Here is a 20,560-nt window from a genome sequence, read left to right on the forward strand (position 1 = left end):
TTATATGGGCGCCTGAGTTTTTGATCGGGTCGGAAAAAATCGCATCGCATGCAACCAAATCGCATGCGATGCGATTGAAGCGATTTTCCATTGGATTCAATGTTAAATGGTCCTGTTCATACCCCCACTATCCAAGTGGGCATGGAGTTGATTTTATATAGTGTGGCGAGCGCAGCGTGCCCGAAGCGTGGCGAACGCAGCGAGCCCCGCAAGGGGACGCAGGATAACATGTTAAGTAATCTGCGTCAGCTCGCCACGCTTCGGGCTCGGTGGCTCGCTGCGCTATATAAGATCAACTCCATGCCCACTTGGATAGTGGGGGTATGAACAGGACCATTTAACATTGAATCCAATGGAAAATCGTGTCCATCGCATCGCATGCGATTTGGTTGCATGCGATGTTCCCGAAAAATCGCGTCGCATCTGATTGTATGCCTTAAGTTAAGGCATACAATCAAAAAATCGTGCGCCCAGATACTACATAAGTACCAATGTGGATTATATATATATATATATATATATATATATATATATATATATATATATATATATATATATATATATATTTATATATTTATTTATATTTGTAACCAATATACAAAGCATACTAGAGTATAGTTGAACATTCACATCAGTCCCTGCCCCAGAGGAGCTTACAATCTATATTCCCTACCACATGTACATGCACACACAGATAATCTAGGGTTCATTACCAGTATATTTTTGGAATGTGGGAGGAAACCGTAGTATCCGGAGTAAACCCGCGCAAGCACGGGGAGAATATACAAACGCCACACAGTTAGAGCCATGGTGGTATCTTCAAATTGCACCATTCCATATAATATATATATATTTATACTTTCATGAGTATAATATATATATATATATATATATATATATATATATATATATATATATCTATATATATGTATGCACACACACAAACATGCATACACAGAATATGAGTCAATATTATTTACATCTAAGAAAGGGGGTACTATGACAGGTTCTGTCCTATTCCTTCAGAGCTGTATTAATACAAGTTAGAGCCTTAGCAGATTCAAGTAAGAATTCCACTGTGGGCAAGCTTGAAAACCCATTATAATTCCGTCACTGTAGTCCCCTCCATGTTTCAGTGGGGAAACGTGCTCGCTTCCTCTCCAACTCCTGGCACAGACAGACAGCAATGCTAGCCCAAAGCCAGGCAGCCGTTACACACCATGAGCTGCCTGCATCCAGGAAACAGTGGGAGGGAGATAGGTAGCTGCAGTCTCAACGCACATGAATTTCAGTACTTAATAAATACAGCTGGTATTCTCCTGTAAGGATATGAGGCCACCATAGGAGCCAGACAAGACCAGCCTCATCAACCTACGAGGTCTGTATCCAAATCACAGAATGATGGCATGTGGGGGTTTTCTTTCATGTGTACATTTCAAGAGGCTTTTAGAACCAGTAAAATCTGAAAACATTTTTTCATTAAACAATACGCTCGGCTAAGTACAAATTAAGCATGCATTTTTCATAGATGTTCTACACACTATCTCCTTTTCAAAATGTCTCTGGAGCACCTACAGCTATGGCTGCTGGACACAGAGAAGACATTTCGCTGTACAGGCTCTGAACATGCTATAGGATGCCAAAGAGGGAAGGAGTAGAGGATGGATTTTGCAAGACCAAGCTCAGAGGAGTGGCTTGAAGTCTCCTATATCATGTGTCTTGTGACTGTGGTTGCTATGGAACTGAACAAAATTATAAGTCATTCAAAGCAGCCTAAAGAGATAAAGGAATTTATAAATATCATTTTTGTAGCCTGCCACTGTGAATGTACTCATTTAGGATCAGCAACTGTGTAATAGTTTGTCAGTCTAAGCAAAGCCACCAAATTGTCAGATTGAATTGGCACCAGATTGGAAACCCATCGGTAAATATTTTATCTACTGCATTTTTTAACCCATCAAAACGTGTTCATTATTTTCAGTCTAAAGGAGTTAAATCGAAATAGAAAGCTTGTGAGGGAACCTAAATTATGTCTTAATTTACTTTGAATCTAGAGGTTATCAAGGTCCAATTTAAAGCTTTCAACTTCTTAACTGAAATATGAAAGCTGACTGATAAAGGAAATAATTATCAGTGCACAGCTGCAGCACAAGCCAGGGGGAGCGTGTCAGATGTATTATGCAAACAGCAGATGTGGCCGTATTTATCTACTGCAAACAAAGGCATCATACGCTCTGGTGTGTGCTAAATAAACATAATAACATTTAATATAGCCCCCCCCCCATGTTCTACTGATGGGGGGGGGGGGGGGGGGGGGATACAATTTCCAGAAATCCTTTAAGACAAGAAATATTGTAGAAAGATGAATGAAAAAAAAAATACATCATGTATCCCTGTGGTATACAGTACCTTGCATCTAAACTGTATATTGTATTCTGCAATGTTTAGACATCACTATGGCAGAATGCATTCCTGCCAAGTGTCAGGTTTGGGTTCTCTGTCCTTACCAGGCTGTAAGGTATGCTCCATTCACCGCTGCTCTGTCTTGCATAGCAGCAGTGAAGGGGGGTGGGGGGGGGTGGGGGCTTGTGTGGCATTTAAATGTTGCTTTAAGTGAAAAGGAACCGGAGGAGGACTGGTGGTGGTGGGGGTCATGCAACGTTTCTTTGTATGAAAGCGCTGGTGCGCACACAACTGTCCCTTGGGAGGTAAGGATATGTATAATATATTTATGGCACTCGGACATTGTTCCCATCCTATTATAATTCATCCGTCTGCAGAATCACCGGACCACCGAATTCTTCCAGTTGCCTCCATGCTGGGATTTACATTCCCCATCTCCATGACCTCTTTTTGTAAAATGCCTCCTCCCTCTCTCTTACTGGGACCATTTTGCATCCCTTAAATACAGAATTGGATGAATAATACTTCAACAGAAAAAGTGTAGAGTAGAGTTCCACCCCTAAAAATTTGCAATCCAACGTCTACGTGGCTCTTCCAGAAGCTCTGGTCAACTTGTCCTATGGGCCACCATCAGAAGAAAGCAACAGACTTTGATGACCCTTAAGGCAGCATTTAAACTAAGCACTCTCAGGCAGTGTCCCCACTCATCTAATACTATTGTTATATCTGTACTAAAGGGCATAATTCAGCCTGGATTACTGATCAGAGAGTTCGCAAATACATTGATTATCGAACGACTGCTCATGCATGCCATACGCATTGTGCACACGAATGGGAAAATCGCATCTGAAAATGCTTTTGGATCGTAAATGCAGCATAGACATGGTTTGACCGGAAGCCAGCGGTTGGGGCGGGAACTGGACCTTTTCTGGGAGTGTCTTAAAAAGATCGGTGTGGCCAGGCATTTTTGGGCAGGGTCTCTGGTGTCAGTGATGACCAGTTCAAGCCTGACTCAGTCGCTCATTCGTGGAAACATCAGACCAACTCACATTTGCTCAGACGGCAAAGCTTCTTCGAAGTTTCGGGATTTGCGTATAATCAAGATCTGCAAGTGAATAGCATTTTGTGATGCATTCCCAATTAATTCTTTATTTTGCATGGGGTCTTTTTTTCTTTCAGACTGGGCGGTGACTTTCTCTTCGGAGAGATAAAGTACCATCCAATCAGATCCTAACTGACATGTTACAGGCGGTCTTTGACAAAGGACAGTTATAAATTGGTAGGTTGGTAGTTTATCATTTTCCAAGACTTACAGTATCATAAAGTTGGGTACACACCGGGATGACGTTGACCTAGTATGTCGTTTCTGTCTAAATTGGAACATATGTAACCCTGATTTGCCAGTGTAGGCGGTTGCTAGCGGCGTTGCCAGGTCGGTCATGCTGCATGGCCAACCTGGCAATATCGCTAGTTACAGTACATCATGTATAGTAATGAAGTATGGAACAGTGATATTCTGTTATCCATTAGGAATGCTTTTAAGTGTCTCCAGGATCCAATGTCAGCCTGTTGTCTGCGTACACGTCGTCCATTGTAAACCCAGCTTAAGGGGGAGAAATATCAAATCTAGGATAAAGCGGAAAGAGATACAGAGGCAGTATTCAATGGTGGCTGCTATTTCCGTCAGGGGAAACTGTGGTGCCGATTGTTCATCGCTGGCGTTTTCTGACAGCATTGAAGGCGGAGTTTTACTAAAAAGGGCTGACTTTAAAATAAGCCGGATTTGTTTTGCCGGAAACGGCCATGGATTGGCGAACTCACGTCTGTTTCTCAACAATCCACGAGCGTTTTCGCTGACATGGCCACTTATCACCGATTGACAGCCAGAACATTGAATTCCGCATGTCAAGTTGCAGGTTAGAGAACCAAAAATGGCCCAGGATTCCGACTGTCGGGACGTTCCGTCAGTCAGAATACAACATTGATTACCCCCCCCAAAGTACCAATCTGCCGACTTCTTCAAACAGCCGGTAACATAGCAGTTAGGAGCCGATTGGCTGGTATCTGATGGCCCTCTAATGCCCCTTTCCCACTGCAGCCTTTACACGGTAATTTGCTGTTTTTTTAGGCTTTTTAAATGGGTACAGCTGCAGTGGTAAAGCTCCAGGTTGCTGTACCCGTTTAAAAAATACCGTGTTTTTTTAAACGGGTAAAAAGCAGTGTTTTACCCGCTTAAAAGCCGTTTTTTCGGCAGTGGGAAAGGGGTAGCCCTTTTACCAGTTAAAAAAAAATGGCATGGGGTCCCCCCCACTGCCGTAACCAGCACCAGGCTGAGGGAGCCGGGGCTGGTATTAAAAAAATCAGGAAACCCGACAAATAGGGGTTCCCTGATTTATTAACAACCAGCCCCAGGCTCCAGGTCCGGTTCCCAAAATATGGGGGACTAAATGAGTAGGGGTCCCCCGTATTTTAAGAACCAGCCCCAGGCCAAACCAGCCAGCAGGGTAATGCCACAGCCGGGGGACACTTATGATATAAGTTCCCGCGGCCAAAGCATCACCCTACTGACCAGTCAGCCTGGCCAGGGGCCCTGGGGGAGTGGGGACCCCCCCAATGAAGGGGTTCCCCCCCCCCCTCCAGGACTTACCTGACCAGGCTAAAGCCTGGTGCTGTCCCCGATGCCCCTGTGCGGTGGGCATCGGGCTGATTAAAGTGTAAAAAAATAGAATAAACTATTGTCTAATACTGGGGAACTATGAGTCCCAGCAAGCCTCCCCCGCAAGCTGGGACTTGGAGAACCACAAGTCCCAGCCTGCGGGGCATTAAAGGGCCCGCTGGAACCTGTAGTTCCACAGTAAAAGAAATAGTACAATAAACACACTGACACACGTGAAAAATAAAAGTTTAATACATCCACAGCCCACACATACTGATACTTACCTATCTTGAGCCCGTAGGTAGCCCTCGGTCCGGGGGTCCGGTGTCCTGGTCCGGTGTCCGCGATCCGACGAAATCCATGGTGGAAGCTGTGGAAGGAAATTATACTCACCTGTCCCAGGGCGACGTAGTCCAGGGAAGGGGTCTTTGCAAAATAACAAACCGACACGCGAACAGCTGAGAGCCGCATGGTGTTTGTGTACATCGTGCGGTTCCGCCTCCCGAATGCCGCTATTGACCACCTTGCGGCCTAGCGGCCAATCAGGAGCCGCTAGGCGGCCAATAGCGGCATTCGGGAGGCGGAGCCGCACGATGTACACAAACACCATGCGGCTCTCAGCTGTTCGCTTGGTTCGCGTGTCGGTTTGTTATTTTGCAAAGACCCCTTCCCTGGACTACGTCGCCCTGGGACAGGTGAGTATAGTTTCCTTCCACAGCTTCCACCATGGATTTCGTCGGATCGCGGACACCGGACCCCTGGACCAGGACACCGGACCAGGACCGAGGGCTACCTACGGGCTCAAGATAGGTAAGTATCAGTATGTGTGGGCTGTGGATGTATTAAACTTTTATTTTTCACGTGTGTCAGTGTGTTTATTGTACTATTTCTTTTACTGTGGAACCTTTAATGCCCCGCAGGCTGGGACTTGTGGTTCTCCAAGTCCCATCTTGCGGGGGAGGCTTGCTGGGACTCGTAGTTCCCCAGTATTAGACAATAGTTTATTCTATTTTTTTACACTTTAATCAGCCCGATGCCCACCGCATGTCCGCCCATCGGGGACAGCACCAGGCTTCAGCCTGGTCAGGTAAGTCCTGGAGGGGGGGGGGGACCCCTTCATTGGGGGGGGGTCCCCACTCCCTTAGGGCCCCTGGCCAGGCTGACTGGTCGGTAGGGTGATGCTTTGGCCGCGGGAACTTATATCATAAGTGTCCCCCGGCTGTGGCATTACCCTGCTGGCTGGTTTGGCCTAGGGCTGGTTCTTAAAATACGGGGGACCCCTACTCATTTTGTCCCCCGTATTTTGGGAACCAGCCCCGGACCTGGAGCCTGGGGCTGGTTTTAAAAAATCAGGGAAGCCCTATTTGCCGGGTTTCCTGATTTTTTATTACCAGCCCCGGCTCTTTCAGCCTGGTGCTGGTTACGGCAGTGGGGGGGACCCCACGCCATTTTTTTTTTTAAATCCCCCCCCCCCATCTTTACACTGCTTAAACGGGTTTTTAAACGAGTAAGTTTGAATGTGACAAAAACAGCTTTTAAACGGTAATTTACCGTTTAAAAGCTGCAGTGGGAAAGGGTCTTTATGGCTCTTACCCGTTTAAAAAAAACGGGTCACTACCCGTGTAGGCAGTGGGAAAGCAGCATAAGGTTTGATACATATACCTTAATCCTTTTCCCCCTTTAACATCTTAATCAATAATTATATTACTGTATTTGTGCATTTTGCAACCCCCCCCCCCCCCTCCTCCCCCCAATACATGGCTAAAGAAAGATTGTGTCTCAATATAAATAATAATAATACAGATATAAGCAGAGCCACTAAATCCCAATATTGATGGCTCATATCCTGGAAACCCCCAATGAGCTATACAAGAAAATTAAGGCTTTCATTTTGTGCTGTAGCAAACAGCTGTAATCATATACAGTAATCACATTCTTACAAACATATATTTGGAAAGTTACTGTATCTCTGTATTTAATGTACCATAAGAAGTGTTGCCGGAGCTGGTGGGAATCTGTGCAGAGCCATTCCGCTCACACCATGCACAGACGCAGAGCATTAGAACACTTGAAGTAACAAGTCACAGTTGGTCTGTGCAGACGATGTGACACTGCGCAGGGAACAGCCCTAATTACAGTCAGCACAAGTTCAGAGATGTGCAGCTGATTATTTTGAATAATTAAATGGTGTCAAAAGCAGCTGTGAGATGCAGCACTGGGGACGGCAGTTCATAAATAATTGAGGAGGTGGCAATGCATGTGATCAGCCTGATCAGATCCCAGCTCCCCGGATAGTCAGTGTTTGCCCTGAATATTACCGCTGCTGATCAGTCAGCCAGATTATCAGCATCCCCCAAACATTACCGGGGCTCAATTAGCACAAAGTACAGTGAGTGGAGGAAGGGTTAGTCTGTGCGAATTACCAAGTAATAGACTAACCATGGGTCTTCAACCTGTGGCCCTCCAGATGTTGTGAAACTACATGTTCCAGCATGCATTGCCACATTTTTTTCCTATAAGAGCATGCCAAAAACCCTCAGGGCATGCTGGGATATGTAGTTCCACAACATCTGGAGGGCCACAGGTTGAAGACCTGTGGACTAAGCAGTCAGAAAGGTGTTAGCGGACTGGGGGTGGTGGGGCGGTACCACTGAATGTACACAGAGAGGAGACTTGTGCACAGGACTCTTACGCCCCGTACGATATGCGTTAACTATAGACTTGATAATGATATCATTAACAATGTTATCGTACATATCATTCAGTGTGTACCCACTATATCATTAACAATGCACGGTCCCGCAGATCTTTAAATTTACCCCCTATCGTCTGAACAAACAGTCAAATACTGATTATTTACAGTCAGGTGGCTTTAAACTGTACATAGCCTTGTAGCATAACTTGCTCTTCAATCATACTACAATAACGCTAGATTGCAAGCTCTTAGGAGCAGGCTCTCTCCAAATTTATATGAGATCCACTGATTTCCCTCTGGCCTGTGTTTGCTGTTCCCCCACTGTCCAATATTTATTTATTAACAGTTTCTTATATAGTGCACACATATTCCGCAGCGCTGTACAGAGAGTATTTGATCATTCACATTAGTCCCTGCCCCAGTGGAGCTTACAATCTATATTCCCTACCACATGTACACAGACACACACATTCTAGGGTTAATTTGTTGGGAGTACCCGGAGGAAACCCACGCAAGTACTGGGAGAATATACAAACTCTGCAAAGTTAGGGCCATGGTGGGAATAGTACCCATGACCTCAGCGCTGTGAGGCAGTAATGTAACCATTACACCATCCGTACTGCCTCGTATATATAACACATGGTGGGAATAGTACCCATGACCTCAGTGCTGTGAGGCATTAATGCTAACCATTACACCATCCGTACTGCCTCGTATATATAACACATGGTGGGAATAGAACCCATGACCTCAGCGCTGTGAGGCAGTAATGCTATAACCATTACACCATCCGTACTGCCCCGTATATATAACACATGGTGGGGATAGTACCCATGACCTCAGCGCTGTGAGGCAGTAATGCTAACCATTACACCATCCGTGCTGCCCAATACTGTGCATCACCATAAATAAGGGTCAAACAGCTATACTCTAGCTCAGTGATGTCAAACGAATGGCCCTCCAGCTGTTGTGAAACTACATGTCCCAGCATGCCCAGCCTCAGTTTTAGCAATCCATTATATAAAATGCTGGGACGTGTAGTTCCACAACAGCTGGAGGGCCATTAGTTTGACAGTCATTTAGTAATACAAGGTAGAATTGTATTGGCTGACAGAGATTGCCTGTAAAATTACGATCAAAACACATTTAAATCACAAGTCTTTCATTCTAGAGATAAATGGATTTGGGAACATTCAGCCACTTCACCCCCAAAAAAACAGAGCGACCGGTCAAGAAAGAAAAATCAAAAAGAAATAAACAAAAGGAGAAAGAATCTGAGCATTTGTTGTGACCATTCCTTCCCATTGCCCACTGTCCCCTGGTCAGCCCTGATCGCACTGGACATTGGCAGTGGTCAGAGTAAGTGCATAAAAGGACCATTTATCAGTCAGCACCATCACTGCATTGTTACACTGAAGAATCTCCTCACTCCGGGCCCCAAGTGCGCCCGTGTGTGGGTCACATCTGCATTTTGCTCAGCCGGTTACCAGCGTGACAATATATCTCACTCAACTTCAACCGAATGACTGGAACATAAAGATAATTTATTACCGCTCCCTCAATTGTGTCCGCAAGGATGCACCATGTGGTAAATGACTTTATAATGGCAGGCCTGTATAGTATTATATATACATCATTTCATTTAGCAGTCGTATGTGTGTGTGTGTGAGAGTTTGTGCTGGATTCCAAAAGCATGGCAAACGTCAGAGACTGAAGCGATGGCAGTTGGGCACCAAACATGACCCACCATAATGAAAAACAAACATACACATAATAAAATAATATACTTTACCTCAAAGTCTTCTGAAAAGCCATGCTGGTTATTGGAATAGAGTTCGTTGATATGTTTGATAAACTGTTTGATCGAAATGGCTTCCATGTCATCTGCAGAAGAGGAACAAGAACACACAACTGTCATTTTTCAGTGTTGTCATCAGTAACGACTGATCAAAGAAACCTTTGTCTGTGCGGGAATGAGTGGGCCAAGGCACTTTGTGATGATCTTCCCTAGTTTTGTCTTGCCCCCCACGCATAGGCCTGGGTAAAATAATGAGGATCGTGCATCTTCATAGACGGAGATGCACACAGCGGGACATTGCGGTGAGGTCCAACTGGACATCTGACTTGACATTTTTTTTTAACAATGGATACAGGACATTTTTCAGAGGATCTTATGGTGCTCATACACATATGCAATCGGATGCGATGCAACATCGCAATGCGATGTCCAATCTCATCCAATTGCATCTTATGGTGCCCAAGTGCTTTTATTCCAGCACCGGATGTCGCATGCCACACCAGGTGCTGGAAGAGGGCCGGTGGCGGTGTAGCGGAGCGCTGTGCAGGACGGCTGGCAGATGGCGGTAGTCAGCAGAGTTTTAGAGAACATTTCAAAAGACTGGGTGGACCTCTGATTGGCTGAGGGAGATCTCAGCCAATCAGAGGCCTCACATCCAGGGTACCACTGACTGGCTGAGAGAGCTCAGCCAATCAGTAGGCTGCCCAGTCTTTTGAAATATATATATTTTTTTATTCTGCCATATGCCAGACAGGCTGCACAGCGCTCCACTACACTTCTGCTTTGGGCACAGGCCTTTGCTACGCTGGGAACACTATTCTATTCTCCCTCCACGCCCTAGTGGATTGTAGGTCATGAAATACCACCTGTTGGCTCCTTAAAAACGTGAAATACTCATGTTGACCTTTTGACTGTCGACCTAGCCATTGTCAACCTTCCAACCCTGTTGAACTTAGCCATTTGACCTTCAGTAGTCGACGCAGAGCATGTCTACCTAATGAACGTATACCCAAAAATCATTCCAGACATTCTTGAGAACTTGCTATACAGACTTCAGAACCTGAGCTACAGACTTCACGATCATCATTTATTTCTATGGTGCCACAAGGGTTCTGCAGCGCCTAACAAAGTACAAGGCAATGCAGGACAAGTACATGGCATAGAATCATTGCTGCATCAGCGGCCATAACACTGAAATACGCATCAGGGTGGCTGAGCGGGAGACACGGTAGACCGTAATGGAACAGTGGCTTAGGATGAGGTATACGCTAATTAGTTAATAAATGTGTCAATTGTTTGCAGTCATTAAAAGCGACTAATTCACTACGGCAGATGCTAGAAAACTGCAAAATGTACTACAAGTTACACCGAAATTAACATTTTTGTGAGGACCTCTTGGTCAATGCTTTTCATCAACTGTAACTGGATAAATGCATATTTGAATAAAAAGATTGCAATAAAGGATTAGATAAATAAGGAGGGGGAGTTGGAGGGTCTAACCAAGCAGCTGAGAACATCGCACCAGATACCGGCCCCTACTGGTGTCATTGACTCCGCCTATGTACACCAGTAAGGACGGAACTGATTTATGGACACAGACGCGACTGTGTAATGGGTCACTGACTGGGGAATGAGTTTATTCACAGAGTAACGGCGCAGGGATAGATGGTGATTTTAGAAGAAATCTCATTTAACTCCAGGCAATATCAGCAGCTAATGAATTGTAGGTCCCTTAGTGATACTTCTATGAAAAGCTTCTAACGGTGATATTGTGCCATTATTATGTTTTGTTTTTCTAAAGGTGAATTCAAGACTTGGGAACCCAATAAGACACCCAGGTTGTCAGATTTGCATCTCGGAAAGGTTTAATATGGCACTCAGAGACTCTTCAAGAGCTTTATTATGAGGAACAAAACTAATGGCTGCCGGGGCTACTTAGCCGGTTTACAAGTCAATAAAGCGGCCGGCGCTTCTCCCCGATGGCGGTAATGGAGATGTATTCATTGAATGCAAACCTTAATATTTTCTTTAGTAAGAGAGAATCATGGGTATAATCTCATGGCTAGCCAGCATTGCTGTGTCAATGGGTTTGGCACAATGGGGTTATTATGGTTGATTTGCAAGGCTGCGAATTCGCAGCCTTACAAATCCTACAAACCCCAACCGGCAAATGCCGGGCCGCCCGTCCCATCACAGCTTGTGTTCGCACGCAGGGCCTGCAAATGCATGTTTAACAAACATCCATTCGCAGCCTGCGGGTGAACACCCACATCATTCGATTGTCAACGACCATCGAATGATGTGGAACGTGCACGCATATCTAAGTGACTCTCAGGACATTTATATTTGTGTGCACCCTCGGGAGGACGTGGGCGGTCAGGGCCTGCCCCGACGTCACGGCCTGATTACCATGGTAACACCCAACGGCCCGACTATCCGCCACCGTCCCCCACTCGCAGCCTTGGGCGCGTGCACCAAGCAGACAGTCTGTTTGTCGTGGCTGCACGCACCCGGCATATGCACAAAAACGACTCGGCGCATGCGCCCACTATCGGTCCCCGTGAGAATGTTCTGGTCCTTTGCGAACGGACCAGAATAACCCCCAATTTAACCATGTTCTACAATGTGAAGGGTTACATATTAAACATACAGTGGGGTAGAATGACTGAAGATGAATAAACTATTAGTTATGTGGGTACAATGTGACGGAGACGGATTTTTATTATACTAAATAATAAGGATAAGTGATATCTGTATATGGTAGAGTCACTAGCCGCGCGCTATGGAGCTTATGTAATAGCCGGCAAATGGCAGACGGTGCGGAAATTCCGTTGAGAAAGCGGCAATCATTTAAAAGGCAAAATCAGTTTGGTTGTTCCTTATAAATAACGGACGCTGTATAAATAAAGGCCCACGCCCCGGAATTCCCACAGCTTGGTCCTATCAGAATCCCTGTCCCCGGATTTGTATTTTGGTTCTGCCCAGGTATCAATTATTTTTAATTGCTGCAATAAACTGCGATTATAAATGCTAAGTATCGAGCTAAATCCAGATAATGTGTAAACATTCCCCTTCCTTTTGGTGCTTACTTCTCCTTTAGGCATGAAGGAGGTTGGTGTGGGCGGTTCTGTTGCAATCAGAATCTCCTGTGATCAGTCAGAGGGATTGCACTGACAGGCGTAGAATGGATGGGTGATGAAACATCTCCCAGGAGCTCCCCGATTACTATTCATGGACAGCAAACTTCACGCAGACATTTATTTATTACCAGTTATTTATATAGCGCACACATCTTCCGCAGCGCTGTACAGAGGCTATATGAACATTCACATCAGTCCCTGCCGCAGTGGAGCTTACAATCTATATTCCCTACCACATGCACACACACAGACATTCTAGGGTTAATTAGTTGGGAGCCAATTAACCTACCAGCAGAAGACTCCTGCTCATCGCCCACCCCCAAGTCAACGTAAAACATTTATTTACATGATGGCTGCTTGGATATCTGGCTAATGTACAGATGTGTATAGGTGACAGCTTCCGTTTAAATTGGCTACAGTAGGGAAGATGACACAAACCTCGCACAAGATCCATCACTGAGTGCATTAATTACACCACACATCACAAGCTAGCAGCAGCTGAGCCGCACGCTCTCTGGAGAACCAATGGGATACAACACATGAATAACCAGTCAGATAGATGAACGTGTGAATGATTGTGCAGATAGGACAGACCCCTCATGCCTGTATAGATTTAGTGACTGCCAATAATGTATGATTAATGAGAATTATATTACATACTAGTTCAAAGCCCGTCAAAAACTTCTGAGTCCCTATCTGCTCCTACCTCCAATCTCGGCCAACAAAGCGCCATCTATACATATCCGGCAAGTTTGAAACAGATCATTTTGTTTTTACTTTCTGTTGAGGAGTCATTTGGTCCTTAGACCTCTAGTGGTCACTGGAGATACTTCACCTTAGGAGGCGAGTACTTCGCCTTTTAGATATATAGATAATGTTGCACTTTGATATACAATATTTATCAACAATTGTGCATACGGTGACTCCGGCTCTATGGAACTCACGTCTCCGCACAGTTCTAGAGACCCCCACTCTAGAATCCTTCAAAAACAGACTCAAGACTTTCCTGTTTACTCAAGCATTTCCTTCATTCCTTTAAGGATGGATTATAAAAAGCTTTTATTTCAGTGTTCCTGTACTGTATTACATTCATTCTGTTAAGCACATTGAGTCCTATTGGAGAAAGAGCGCTATATAAAAAAAATGATTATTTAATGATGTCATCTTTGTGACTAATATATGCCCTCCTTGGGATTTAGCACCCTGCCCTATAGGGACCCTACAGTGAGGAACGAAGTTCAGCTTTGAAGATTCCCATTGTGTTTGTATCCAGATTTATCTCATGCATCTAAACACAGAGAAGTGCATTCTAATTTGGGAAGGGAATTGCAAAGAGAACATGTTCAGAGATGTTATGTGCAATCTGGAAATGGTACCAGGAGGTGAAGGTCACGTAAGAGTCCTTTGCTCAGTGATGGGAAACATATTGGAACAGGAGAAAATTGGATAAGGCTTTTTTCTTCTGCATTTATATAATGGATCCTAGGGCGCGGCTTTCAATCAGAGTTACCATCAATTCCATATAAACTAGGTAGGAAATACTCGGTTGGTGCATAAGTTAGGAGGTCCGGTGTTGCCCAATAGCCATTCTATCATATGTGAGGGGTGCAGGGAGAAATCATAATGCATAGAAGCATCAGCATGTGTGCATTAATGTAATGTGATGTCTGGTATCTGTACAGTGCCTGGAATCTCTGGTATAAATCACCTTCACAGCACAACGTGTACAGTAACATTAATGCCGCGCACAAGGGCGTAACCACCATAGATGCAGGGAGTGCAGCTGCAATGGGGCCCAGAGCCGAAAAGGGCCCACTTTAACGGTGTGCTATATACATTTTTCACCATTGGGTGGTACAGATGGAGCGCCTCTCAGCCAGCGCCAGAAATCGCCAGATTCCCTTAGCTGGCGCAGGCTGGCGGAGAGGCGCTCCACCTGATGGGGGACGCGTGAGCGTCTCACACACATGTGCGTCCCCGTTAGAACGGCGGTGGGGAGATGCTTTGCTTCAGGGAAATACAGGGCACCGGCGGCAGTCGTTTGCTATGGGGCCTACAACTATCTATCACTGGCCATGCAAGATGCATAATAATATTTCTGTCTTTCACACAAAAAGACGGGATTGGTTTAGGACTCACGCGCACAAGCATAGCTTGTACACACATAGGGAAAGTTGCTGTTCCTGCTTGATGCCCCTCTGGCATTCACCGGGCCAGCTTTGCCTACCTAAGTCTAATATAGCCAAACGACATCACACACATACTATTGGTACCATTCTTTTGTGAAGAGCCGCCATTTTATATATCTACAGGATGCTGGGTAATTCTCTGTTATGTATAGAGCAGGGAAAGGGGTGTGGCTTATTAAATCGACAGTCAATAAGCCAACCATCTATGGGTCAACAGAGTCAAATGGTTGACATGTGAAAAGTAGGGAGGCCAATCTCGGGATCCTAGGATTTTGGCCTAAAATAGGCGGGATTTGAATCCCGGGATTGGATCTCTTAATCCCGGGTTTCCGTGATTACTGCGGCAATGCATTTTTAATTTATTTTTTAAAAGCCGGGCAGCGCTGAGCACCTTACATAGCTCAGGTGCTGCCCGGCTGCTATTACTGACCCCCCAGTGGTACGGCTGTGCACAGAGAGCAGCGCAGCGTGACGTGAGGTCAAGTGTCATGCTGCGCAGTCCAGCCGCCGGGATGCCTATTCTGACTGTGTCGCTGTGCACAGAGAGCAGCGCAGCGTGACGTGAGGTCAAGTGTCACGCTGCGCAGTCCAGCCGCTGGGATGCCTATTCTGACTGTCTGCTGTATTCAGTGTCGCCATGCCCCCTGTTGCTGTGCCGCTCCCAGACACCCGACGCAGCCTGCTGTGAAGAGCAGAGATGGTCCTGCTGCCTGTCACCAACGATGTGTAAGTGGCAGGGCAGGGGGGATGGGGAGGATTGGGGGGTATTAGTTGGGATCTGTTGCGTTTTTTTTATTTGGGAGGCCAATCCCGGGAATACTGGGATTGAGCATTTTTCAATCCCGGTATTGAAAAAATGCCCAGGGATTGGTATCCCTAGTGAAATGTATAATCCTGAAAAGGTCATTGGGTACAAAAGTTGGACACGTTGAAAAGGACGACATGGAAATGGGCAACAGGTTGTTTTTTTTTTACTTTAAGGTGTCTATTTTATATGTCGAACCGCTTAAAATCCAAATGACGGCAAAAAACCCCCAAAAAACTTGTGTAGACCATCAAGCAAGTAACTGAATACGTCCAGCTTTTCAACTTTGGCTTTTTGACCCATGCAAACGATGTTTCTACAGGAACCCTGCATCAAATTTTTAAGTCTGGGTCAATGTCATTATTCAGTGCCAGCCCCCATCTTTACAGTTAAATGTTCACTTAAATGCGAGCACAAGTAAGCCTATTTACCACTGGTCTCTGCTGATATAGTTCTGCTTTGGCAGGTGTAAACATTTACTACACCACGTTCCAATTTGTAAGCCAAATGTATGCTTATTGTGGTGCTCGGTGTGAAACTTAAGCAATTAATAAATTCCTTTTAAATAAGTCATGGGATGGAAATGAGTTTCTTTTTGATCCTTTGTGGCTACACAGCAGCAATATTTAAACATCATTAAATATTAATTCCCACTAATGAAGTCGCAGTATAGACTATATTAAGCCGAATAATACAGCAAATAGACATTTGAATCTTGACTTTAAGCCTCAGACAAAGCACGCACTTGACAAGACAGCGCTCCTTATTGTGTGGGTTATTCAGGGCTATGACTGAAGTTCTGGAGCGGGTTTTGGGTTTTTATTTACCATTTCCGAAACGTTCCCTTTTCCCAGTGAATTTAGGGGTTGCCAAGGTACGATTACACAGACAAAGGAGGAAGGAGAGACTTGAATCAATAACAGCTGCCGACATTGATTAGTCATTGAGAACAGTGGAGAGAATTTTAATTACAGTGGGGAGTCAAAACACTGTCACTGATTCACACAGCACCATGTAATTACCAGTTCCCCTCTATAGTTAGCAATATGATGTGAGGAGGGTATTGTACCAGCAAGTATTTATAACCAGTTTACTCAGACAAAAATTGGTCTTCAAAATTTAAAAAAATAAAATAAACCGCCCCTTTCTCAGACTGCCGACACAGGCCGTGGTACACAAAGGTTTTATGAGTGGCGTCTGTACAGATTTTACAATAACGGAAATGGTCACCTACTGGACTGTTCTAGGGAATCCTAAACTACGCACTATGATGGCGTCCATAAGGAATTTTTGTCTACCATATATACTCGAGTATAAGTCGACCCGAATATAAGCCGAGGCACCTAATTTTACAACAAAAAAAACTGGGAAAACTTATTGACTCAAGTGGGACCCTCACTCGAGTATAAGCCGAGGGGGGCTTTTTCAGCATAAAAAATGTTCTGAAAAAGTAGGCTTGTACTGGAGTATATATGGTAATCTTTTAATTACTTTACTGTTGCATACAGTGAACATGTAGAAAATTAATAAATGGTGACACGTGCAATTAAGACTAATTGGATTACCCTAATTATGTAATTTACCTTTAAAGAATATCACTATTGACAAAAATGAACTTGCCACATCGAAACATCGGTTCAGAGAGCAGAAAACATCATTGTTGTTTATTTATGGTTCCGCAAAGCCTCACAAATAGCGACTTAAGCTGCGTACGAGCGATATATCTGAACGTCGACGTTCACAGGTATATGGAGTCAGCTGTGCACCAAATCCTATGCCCGATATATCTAAAGATCTTGCTGTGTGTACGGCCGATCCGCCGACCGTCCATACAGCCTTGCCGTTAGCCGCCGGTAATTGACAGCTTAGTGGGCAGGCGGATGCAAATGTGCCCACTCATTTGGGACGCCGGTCCCGAGGGATTGGGCAGCGTGTATGGAGAACACGCTGCCCGGTCCGTCTGTAGATATACTCTAAAGCTGGTTATACACTAATAGATATAAGGCAATATAGGACAAGTGCAAAGTATATACACATCTGTGGACATGAGCATCAGGGTACCGTGTTTCCCCGATAATAAGACCTACCCCGAAAATAAGCCCTACCCTTGATTTTGGACACTGGTCCTAAATAAGCCCTACCCCGAAAATAAGCCCTAGTAAAATTTCATTATCTGGCGTTCAGACAATAGATTCTACACCTGCTAAACCCCCCTGATCCCCCACTCACCACCCCTAACCCCCCTCACCTCCGTTGTGTAGGTAAAAGCACAGGCTTCTTCTGAAGCCGCTTCTATTCCCATGGATGCATTGCGGTGCGGTACGTCACTGCGCACATAACGCGGCTGCAGAACGGAACTGTGTCACAGCAAAGAAGAGCTGGACATTATTGAGACTTAATGGAGTACTGGGGCATGTTTACCTTTATCACGGAGGACTGGGGACATGTTTATTACTGTAAGGAGGACTGGGGGCATGTTTACCGGTATAATGGAGGACTGGGGGCATGTTTGCTTATATAATGGAGGACTGGGGGCATGTTTATTAAGGAGTACTGGGGTATGTTTACCTGTATCAAGAAGGACTGGGGGCATGTTTCTTGACATTTGCTGTCAATGTTCATTAAAATAAGCCCTACCCCTAAAATAAGCCCTATGGTGTTTTTTGTTCAAGAAAAAAAAATAAGACAGTGTCTTATTATCGGGGAAACGCGGTAGCAGAAACCGAGGAAGGAAGGAAAAGCACATAAGGATAGAGGGCCCTGCTCACATTCTGAGCGGGAGGGGCAGGGATGACACAGATGGGGTAGACAGCGAGCATGTAACAGAGTAAATGAGTCAGATGTTCTAAGCTTAAACAGTGATATGGTGGAGATAAACAATCAGCTCCTTACTGCCACCACAGGTCCATTTGACCACTTTTCAGGGCTTAGTAACACTCTCCCAGGGTGAGAGACGGCTAGGTTTGATGATGAAGTAGGTCTCGAGATCCACATTAAGTACAATAACCTGAAGCTGGGTAAACATTAGGCGATTATTGTTAACGATATGCACGTTAACGATATTTTTGTGCATATCAGCTAATGTGTGCGCACTATATCGTCAACGACATGCACTCCCCTCTGTAGTATGTACATGCAACACAATCCAGACTATATTGCCAACGACAGCCATACTCCGGGATGTGGCCACTGAATTCTACCAATACTATATCGTTTGTCCAGGAGTTCTAGGCAGTTCAAGGGAAATAGCTTGTGACATTGGGGCAGATGTATTAAGCCTGGCGAAGAGATAAACTGGAGATAAAGTGGAAGGAGTTAAAGCACCAGCCAATCAACTCCCAACTGTCATATTTCAAACACAGCTGATTGGCTGGTGCGTTATCTCCTTCCATTTTATCTCCAGTTTATCTCTTCGCCCGGCTTAATACATCTGCCACATTGTATCTTGACACCGTGGTATAATGTGTACCCAGCTGGACTATGGACAATTATTACAGTATATGCCAGGAGACATCTGCAGTAACATCAGTGTTTCTGTAACCTGCTTTGATTTGCATCTTAAGATCCTTTATTACGTCTGTTTAGAACCTTTTCTCTCCCGCACTAATTTCTGCACCAACCGGGGAAGCCTCCGTACAATGTTATGAGACCTGTCTGCACATACAGGATGATATTTCATCATGAAATGCCCCCAGATCTGTATGAGACGGGTCTTTGTGGCTCCAATCCCTCTGTAGTCGAGGTACTAAGCAACTTAATTCACCGGCAAAGATCAAGGGGGAGAAATGATGGGATTGACATGAAGTGATGCATGTTCTAAGTGACAGACACAGCTCATCTGGAAAATAGGATTGGGCAGGTGGTTGCATTGAAGGAGGAGATAGGATTATCGTAAGTGTGCAGCACTGTATTATGGAGCCATTTCCCCCCGTAGACACATTTTTTATACCAGGCGTAACACCACAACACAAAGCAATATGTTAACTGTACCATCATAGACCACGGAGGCAGCCATTTTGTGGGAGGGACCAATATCGATAATGATGACTACACTGGAGACTTGTGTAACTGTACTGGTTCCGCTAACAATATGGCTTCCTCCGCTGTGTGGATAATACTTTCCGGCATAGGCCTTTTATCTACTGTACCTGGAATGGGGATGATGGGTATGTTGTCATTGGGGACGACTCTTGGCGAGCTGCTGTCATCCACATAGAAATGGGCAGTTTGAAAGCACTTCCTGTACAAAAGAAGAGGAGACCATTATTAACAACTTGATATTAATGGTACAGTCACACACGGAGCCAAGCTGCCACTGACTCCTCTAACTCCTATATAAAGACACTGGGCCAGATGTACTAAGCTTGAAAAGTAATAAAATGGAGAGTGGTAAACAACCAGCCAATCAGCTCCTAGCTGCCATGTCACAAGCCGGGTTTTAAAAAATGACAGGTAGGAGCTGATTGGTTGGTTATCACTCTCCATTTTATCCATTTTTAAGGCTCAGTACATCTCACCCTTTGAGAGATAAAATGGAAGGAGATAAAGTGCCAGTCACTAAGGGGCAGATGTATGAAGCAGTGATAAAGGAGAAGTGAGCCAGTGGAAAAGTTGCAGATGACAACCAATCAGCACTGAAGGAACGTCTATCATTTGCATAATATAAAATTATACAGAGCAGCTGATTGGTTGTCATGGGTCACTTCTCCCCTGGCTCACTTCTGCTCCTGTATCACTGATTCATACATCTACCCCTCTTCTCCTAACTGTCATTTTTTAAATGCAGCATGTATTGTGACAGTTAGATGCTAACAGGTACTTTATCTCTCTCCAATGATTAGTACAACTCACCCATGGTTCCGATCAGCGTATTC

At 44.9% G+C, this 20,560-nt stretch overlaps 1 protein-coding gene across 3 annotated transcripts in view; it reads right to left on the minus strand.

Annotated features, from left to right (window-relative positions):
- The window catches only part of PTPRG (protein tyrosine phosphatase receptor type G), a 407,379-nt gene that overhangs the window by 40,512 nt on the left and 346,307 nt on the right, over window positions 1–20,560 (minus strand). For all 3 annotated transcript variants that reach the window (XM_083156071.1, XM_083156070.1, XM_083156072.1), the window contains 2 exons: window positions 19,835–19,926; window positions 9,547–9,638 (listed from right to left, as the gene is read on the minus strand). In XM_083156071.1, the coding sequence (XP_083012197.1) occupies window positions 9,547–9,638; window positions 19,835–19,926 (184 nt within the window). The remainder of the gene's footprint in view (window positions 1–9,546; window positions 9,639–19,834; window positions 19,927–20,560) is intronic.

Source organism: Crinia signifera, chromosome 8 (assembly GCF_055691185.1).
Source record: "Crinia signifera chromosome 8, ASM5569118v1, whole genome shotgun sequence".
NCBI classification, from domain to species: domain Eukaryota; kingdom Metazoa; phylum Chordata; class Amphibia; order Anura; family Myobatrachidae; genus Crinia; species Crinia signifera.